This window comes from Mycotypha africana (assembly GCF_025528875.1).
Source record: "Mycotypha africana strain NRRL 2978 chromosome Unknown BDF20scaffold_31, whole genome shotgun sequence".
Lineage (NCBI taxonomy): Eukaryota > Fungi > Mucoromycota > Mucoromycetes > Mucorales > Mycotyphaceae > Mycotypha > Mycotypha africana.
Window position 1 is genome coordinate 782 of NW_026515755.1, and position 8,897 is coordinate 9,678.

Sequence of the window (8,897 nt, forward strand, 5' to 3'; positions counted from 1 at the left end):
TCCATTAGAACTCAGAAATCCCTTCGCTTTTCTGTAGGCAAGTGATCTTTTGACATCTCTCATTTTATGCGTGATGTCCAAAAATTCGCCCATCGGTCAATTTTCCTAATTGATGGGTGATCGGTTCATGCAAATGCCACAAACTAGATATGAAATAAGAGCTTGAAGGGTCCTTATTCTATTACTCGTTTTCATTTTGTATCTTTATTAAGGAAAATTGATAGTAAAGTTGCGATTTATGCAAAATTTGAAAACATTGTCGCAGTTTTGTGAGTCACTGTAACTTTATGTAGCAGATCAAACCACAATACATAAATCTAATCTACTTAAGCTTTTATCTTCTAACTTGTTGATCCTTACTTTAACCCTTTACATTCTGACAGAATTCAATAAGACTGAAAACGTAGACGTCGGCAGAATTAAGGAATAGTTTATCCTGTCCGTTACGTTAGTTATAATGAAACTGCTGAAGTACTGGTCAAAGGAACCTTTAGTTAGATCAACCCACTTACCTCCTGTCACCGATCCAATCGGTCAAGGCACCGCTATAGCATGATGAACCGTGCAGTAACAATTGGGTATGTCTTTTCTTTTATCATCAGGTCATCTTGTACCTAAGAGTCTCGATAGAAAAAGTTTTCTACAATATCCACAAATATAAATAGAAGTACTTTTTTCCTACATGGTTTTTGTCTTCAATTCTATATGAGAATATTCTACCTAATAAAAGAAGATAACTTGGTCTTCACTGATTTCCTTTTTGTTTTCTTTTCCTTTATACTTTTATCTGATCGTATACAACACTGATGATAAAAGAAAAGACATACCCAATTGCTACAGCACGGTTAATCATGCTAGAGCGGTGCCTTGACCGATTGGATAGGTATAAGAAAGTAAGTGATGAGCTGATCTGGCTATCGGTTCCTTTAACCGATACCTCGGCAGATTCATTATGACAAATGGGACGGATAGGATAAATTACTTTAAATCTGCCGATATCTCCATTTCAGTCTTATTGAATTCTGTCAGAATGTAAAGAGTTAAAGTAAGGGATCAACAAGTTAAATAATAGCTTAATTAGATTAGATTTATGTATTGTGTGTCGTATTTGAGGCACGATGGCAATATTATATGAGTAAATTACTCAAAACGTCTAACGAAATGTAAAATAAAACTTGATCTCAGATATGAGTACTGCTCATATCTTCGTTCCCGTTTGGTAAGCGGTGTGTTCGATTGCATACATTTGAACCTTAGATCAAATGTATAACAAATAAAGATAAGATAAGAAAAGAATATGGATTAAGGATAATTCTTATGTGAGATTAGCTACCTCACATAAGACTTGAACAGGTTATCTTTATGAAATATATTTTACTTAGATTATCTATGGCTATATGACATTTAGGTATATAGCAGGATTAGTATATGTACTCGTAGGATATATTGATTCAACAACCAGAACATAGTAGGTCGCGGTACTGCTCCCTGTTCCGGAAATAAAGTATGGTTGGAGATAAAAAAAGGCTCAATCACTCTTTATTAATACAATAACTGTTCACGCAATCAAAAGAACACCACGCACGAATATCTCTTCCTAGCTAACATCTATAATCATTCCCACAGTATCTGAGCTACACAACTGGTGGCCGATAGATATTGGATTATAGATGTAGCTGCATGATCACCCTGGATCTGCCAGGATAGCACATTACAAATCAATCCGCTCTGGGATGGACGAGTAATTATCCACCTAAAGGGAAGACCTATTCTTTTACGGAAACCTCTGATTCACTGAGTATTATTTGACCATAATACATCAGTGTCAGCTATAGATCCCGATACAATCATTTCGTAGACAGCAAACACAATAAGTCTTGATTAATAGCAGTAATTTTAGTTTTCTTTTCTTTTTCTTTAGTTTGTTTTTGAAAGAGAAATAAAGACGGTGGTTTGATTTCGTTAAGCTTTCGTGTTTATTTTCTCTTGTGTTATTCTTTACCTTTTACTTCATAATTAAAACTAGCGAATACCACAGATGGATATGATGTTCCATTGTCATTTTTCTTTGGGTCACCATTCTTGTTATTATGGACAAGGGTGGCGTCAATGCTGGTAATTCTGAAGTGCGGTATAACGCCCACAGGAATTGACTTTTTCATCAGATTGGTTGATATACCTTGCTGATGATCAGCATGGGCAGTAGGCTTAGCGCCTCCCCCGGATTGCAACATGTTATATTGTTGCAACAAGTCATTGCGTTGCTGCGTTAATATTTGCAGCTTCATGCTGGTGCTTTTTATATCAGCATCATTTATAGCATCACACAATTTTTCATTCAGTTGCATGATTTTTTTGTTGAGTACTGATATGTTACTCTGTATGTTGACAGTAACGTCTAAAACCTCTTTTTGAGGCTTAGCATTTTCTTCGACAGGGCTAGTTGCATTATCTGCATCACCCATGTCAACATCTTCCATGAGATCTTTCTCAATCTCTTCTTCCAACGTGAGTTCGAAGTCCAAAGGATTTTCGCTCCCACGCAGTTGTTGATCAATGTAGAACAACTTTGGTGAAGGTCTGCGACCAGAAGCAACGTTGTTGTATATATGAGCCAGAGTTATTACATAATGATCGGAGTTATGACATTAGGAGTAACCATATAGCCATAATATGAGATTATACTTCTTCTAGAATCTTGCACAGTTGAAATACAGCGACTGATATTAATTATGATCTACAAATGCTACATATGAGGTTAACAGATCCATAGTACATAGTACTTCAATAATTATTCACTCTATCACAATGATCTGTCAGAAAGCGGACATTGGTTAGTGGTCTTATCATTCTATTTATATATTCGTCGCCAATTGCTTACAGTCCGATCCACTAACCTCTCAATGAGTAAGTACCCGCGCTCAACCATGGTGAAGGTACCCGTGTCTTTGATGAAACAACAGTCTATATGACACCGGCTAAACCCGCTCTATTCAGCCCAACACATCATCCTATAAAAGATAGAAAATTTTTCATACAGTAATCTAGATATGTTTTTCTTTTGTACGATTTTCACTGAATAAAGAGTATAACAAGTTCTCACAGAATTCTAACTCTTTTTAATTAACCTTATTCTTTGAAGATCAACAAACGTCAACAAAGTTGGGTCTTTGATCCCCACTTGAAATGTTGTTGTTGTTGTTGTTGTTACGTTCGGTGTTCATCGAAAAAAATGTTGTATTTGCTTATTTAAAAAATTGATAACAGTTGTAAGTCGATGACTATGAACTTAGATGTCTTTATTATTCTTCAGATGAAGTAGAAGGATTATTTACTTTGTGAGGTTTAATGGGAATTATATTATTTGAGGACGCGTATGCTAGTCACTAATTTCAGGTTCAGATGCTTATTGGGTGATTATTATACTTAGGCCTATATCTTGTTCTATGTTGTACATAACCTATATTAGATGCAATATAGATAGACCGTGGTAGAATGTATTCTCTACCTGGTTGTACGTACTCGAGTATTGTAGTTATTATCTCACCAAACACGTCACTAACATATATAAAATGTAAGTAAACTGTAAATATGAATGAGGGGAATAGATAAAAATGTAGTTTAGCTTACCCATTTCTGTAAATAGTATGTGCTGTTGGATCGGTAAGATCAAAATATAAATAAAATAGGAAATAAACAGTGACAAGTCTGTGAAAACTCTGGAAGGTTCAAGTTTATTTCTTTCTTAAAATTAAGATGAAGTTCGTCTAGATGAACAGAATCAACTGGTATTTATATCTTTTACGGAGTGGGTATACAGGCCTATTCACCATGGACTATGTTAACTGATCTTGTAACCCGGAGAAAGGACCAATAAACACCAGCGACAGGAACACCGAAAGAGAGCAACAGAAATGTGTAACTCGACCCTGACTGGTCGGACTTAGTAGTATCGGGCAATATAAAGATTGCCCTATCGGACAACAAGTGATTGGGTATATAGACTGGTTCTGAATGATACTAATAGCGTCCATTATAGGAACCAGTAGAGAAGAGGATATAATCGACATGGGCATTCAATGGTTACCATAATCGTGATGAAGATTATAAATTTACAATAAAGTGATCACCGAATCTAGTGTACCTCCTCTACGACCTTTAATAGGTGGAGTCTGGAATAGAATAATGTCTGCGGAATAGCAAATAAAGACCTCTCACTCTATAAGGTAATAGTTATAGAGGCTAATAGAAACTGGATAAGTCACCTCAATCAACAATGTAAATTCTAGACTGAAGTACCAATAGATCATGTACGTGAAGTAACCTGCCATTTAATTACAGTGACTCACAAAAGTGTTACAAAGTTTTACAAAATCAAACAAATTTCCAATTCAAATCACTATTGCACCTGATATGATTAATAAACCCCCCTCCAAACTAATATCATTAGAAAGTATATATTGTTGGGTTTCTAATGATATAACTTTCAAACATATTAGCGTTCTTTGGAATTACTTAAACTATAGAGCTTAATTTGCATATGCGTAAAATTTTCATTTTTGTGATAGTCAGATTTATTTAAACGTGCAGTTAGTACTTTGTTTGACCACCTTTGGCTTTTATAACAGCTTCAATTCTTTTTGGCATGCTTTCGATATGTTTTAGGCATAAATCGGCTGTAACTTTATTGTACCATACGTCTCCTACTCTTTGCCAGAGTTCGTCCATATTCTTGGGTAGGGTGTCATAAGCAGCTAGCTTGCACTTCAGGTAAAACCATAAGTTTTCGATTGGGTTCAAGTCTGGTGAATAAGAAGGCCAATCTAGAACATTTATCTTGTGCTTTTTAAAGAATTTTTTGGTATATTGGGACGTATGTTTAGGATCATTATCCTGTTGAAGGATAACGTCCTTCAATTTCAGGCCATAATCCTTTAGTGTATCCATGAAGTCGCCTTTCAGAATCTCGCAATATAATTGCGAGTCCATTCCCCCCTGTATCTTGGCAATGAAGCCAGGACCATGTTGAGTGAAGCAGCTCCACAATATGAGGCTGCCACCTCCGCCTTTATACTTGTAGTTGACGTTGTGCTCCTTGATGGGTTCTCCCTTCTTTACCCAAGTCCACTGTTTCCCATCCGATCCAAGACGATTGATTTTGGTCTCGTCGCTAAAAACGACTTTCTTCCAATCATCAACCGTCCAGTGTTTGTGGGCTTTCGCCCATTTCAACCGATCCTTTCTTCGATCATTCGTTAATGGCAATGCTGATTTTCTAATCCTTGAATCGAAATCGGATCTTTTCAGGACCCTACGTATGGTCTGTGGAGAAATATCTACTCCTTGACCCCGCAGGTTCCTGGCAGCATCAACTGCTGTTATGAACTGCCCTAAGTAGAACGATCTTGCGATCATTCTCTCGAGACGATCCGAGATTAACCTAGGACGGCCGGTCTTTTCGTTGCATGCAATGTCATTAGCTTTAGCGATTCTACCAACAGTGACGTTGGATACCTTTAAACTTTTGGCGATACTTCTATGAGACTCTCCTGTACGCAGTCTAGCTAAAATATCATTTTTTTTATCGTAAGGTACGGGACGCATGTTGAGATTTGTCTAATGTTGCGGTTTTTGTGAATGGGTAAAGTAATGTAGCTAATCGAAAAGCAAAAAGGTACAAGTTTGACAAAACATGATACTCAACATTAAATTGACCCCTGATAGATTGCTGAAACTCAATAAATTCGAAAAATCCTGGGGAAAGAAGGCTCTGTAAACATTCATCATTTCAACCATCTGAATTTCTACAGATTGCGAATGTCGAGATGAGCGATTAGAATGTCGAATGTGCTCAAGCAAATGTATATGAATCCTAACACAAGCTATATCACTGAATAGCTTAGAACTACTACTTTCCATATCGCAAAAAAAAATCAGTGCTTAAGTATGTGCTCAAGGGGAAGAATGCATGAAAAAGTCGAAAAATTAAAATTTTTAAAAACATTGTAACACTTTTGTGAGTCACTGTATAACTATCAATAACGAAGCGTACTTCGGTTTTATTATGTAATATTCAGCAGTGATCTCTTCATCGATACAACACTATTCTCCCCCAGAATACAATTACCTTGTGATTGTTATTCGGCTTACATATGTAGAGATGAAGATTTTAAGTTATTATTGTGAGATTAAATCCGTAAATTGTTTCATAGATCATCTCTTCATTTTTTGCCAGAAATTAAAATATGTAACCTAACATTTGGTAACTGCCTAAGGCATTTACCATGTAAGCATCTTTCTTTTTCTTCTCTTAATTTGATTTACGCTTATTGCGTTGTCGCATTACTACTGTAACATTTCTCTTTCGTTTACTATTTCTTTGTTTTGTATTCTGTTCTTGTTCTTCTTGTTGCAGGTCATGCTTTTGCCAGTATTTATCAATCGGTTCTGTGCTAGAGAAATCGCTTGCTTTGACCCACGTATTATGTTCATTTGTATAACCTTTCCATTTCACTAAAAACTCACGTTTACCCTTTGGACCACGATGTTCCAAGATATCTTCAATTTCATAATATTCATCAACGGCACCTTCATCAATGTTTACAATTTTTAATTCTGAAGGAACATAGTTTCTTGGTAACAGTTCATTAGTCTCAGGTGTTTTTAATATGTAAGAACCACCTTTATTCTTTCTAACGACAGTGTATGGACCATCATACAGTGCAGAAAGCTTGTTACTACGTTGAGGCAATCTGATCATAACATGAGTACCAGCAGGAATATCCACTATTTTATGGCTTGAATTGTAATATTCATTGATCTTTTCATTCAACTGCTTTGTACGTTCAACTATAGCGGGAAAAACCATTTTTTCCATTTTTTCAATTTGATCTTCAAGTTCTTTAATTGTAGTAGTTTCTTGGAGGACAGGGTATCTATCCTCATCAGCGTAGTTATCAGGTAGGTTAACTCTTCGAGCAAACATCAATGAGAAAGGAGCACTCATTGATTTCTTTTTAATTTGTCTATTAGCGCAAAGCTGTACTAATGGTAAATATAAATCCCAATCACGAGAATTACCATCAATCATTTTTCTCAAAGTGTTTTGAATGATTTTACAGTATGCTTCAACATGACCATTAGATTGAGCATACATAGCTGTATTGTAATTCTTTTTGATGTGTAAATGATGACATATTTCATTCATTAACTTGTTCTTAAATTCTGTACCATTATCAGAACTAATTATTCTTGGTAAACCATAATCAGCAAATATTTTTACACAGGTTTTGGCAACTGTATCTGAATGCTTATTCTTCAATGGGCGAACAATTACATACTTTGTACACATGCATACAACAATTAGAATATAGAGATAGCCATCAGAGCTTTGATTGAAGGGACCTACAAGATCCATACTGATATGGTCAAAAGGTCTTGCACTGACAATGTTCGTTATGGGATGATATCCTCGACGAACAATATTGTGCTTTTGACATTGTGTACAGGCTTCACATACAGTTTTAGCATCTTCATAAATATTATTCCAATGTAGTTGTTGGTCATGTAAGTCTCTCACCATTGCAACATGTGAGGCATGTCCGAGATTATGCATGTCAATCAATAATTGTTTTCTCTCCTCCTCAGGTGGAGTTATATATTCTACAGGTATGCTTTTGTTCTCTACTAATTTGGTAGCTAATACGTTCAATTTTTTATCTTCATTATACTTTTTACGCTTTACTAATGTTTTCTGTAGAACCCTATTCTCCCCCAGCTTGCGTTCACTCTCTGAAAGAGGTGGATACAAGCGGCTTAAAAGGTCAGCCAAACGATTCATAAAACCAGGAATATGAACAACAGAAAAGTCGTATTCCATTAATGTTTCAATCCATCCAAGTAACATTGGATTAAGAATTTTCTGGGTGTGGAGATAGGTAAGACTTTTATGGTCCGTGTATAAGGTGAATTGACGGCCAAAGAGATATTCACGGAATTTCTTTAAAGCGAAAATAACCGCATATAATTCTCTTCTAGTTGTACTCCAATTACATTGAGAGGGTTGTAATGATTGAGACACAAAATTGATATACAAATCACGGTCTTTATCATCTTTTTGGAAGAGTACAGCAGAAACACCGTACTGTGAAGCATCAGTTGCAACAAAGAAGGGTTTAGACATTCTCGGATGATGTAAAACAACACGCGACTTTAGGATGGCTTTAATAGAATTAAATGCTTTCTCTTGGGTAGAGTCCCAAAGCTTTTCAATGTTGCCTTTATGACTAAGCCGAGTAAGTGGTTTGCTCACATCAGAGATCATTGGTATATAAGCACGAAAGTAATTGACCAGTCCTAAAAATGACTGAATTTGTCGACCAGTCTTAGGTCTGGGCCATGTTTGAACGTTGGTGATCTTATTATCGTCAACATGAGTGCCAGTTGCATCAACGACATGACCCAAAAGTCGAACAGAGTGTTGGAAAAAACTACATTTATCAATGTTGATAATCAGATTGGCAGATGTTAATCTGTCGATGACGTTTTTAACGTCTGTTACATGTTGCTCTAGCGAAGTGCTTGCAACAACACAATCGTCAACAAAGTTCTGTACATAAGGCATGTCTTCAAACAAACCAGCCAGAACCTTCTGAAATTGAGAGGTTAAAAACTTTAAGCCGAAACAGGCCTTAATAAACATATACTGGTTGCCGTCCAGATGTGTAAAGGACAACTTATGTTGGTCTTCTTTAGCTACTTCAAAACGATGATAGGCACTAGTCAAATCAATTGTAGTGAAGTATTTTTTATAGGCCAGATTACGAAATATATCTCCAACTAATGGGACAGGATAATTAAACGTGGGAGGTAAAATACGATTCAAGAGACGTACATCT

General features: G+C 36.1%; 1 protein-coding gene across 1 annotated transcript; it reads right to left on the reverse strand.

The window, feature by feature from the left end:
* Window positions 1–3,835: 3,835 nt before the first annotated feature.
* Window positions 3,836–4,170, reverse strand: BDF20DRAFT_903751 (uncharacterized protein; the record flags this gene model as incomplete). The annotated part of the gene is made up of 1 exon (XM_053082940.1): window positions 3,836–4,170. A coding segment is annotated over exon 1 (235 nt), but the record flags the coding sequence as incomplete, so codon positions are not given.
* Between the last annotated feature and the right edge of the window lie 4,727 nt (window positions 4,171–8,897).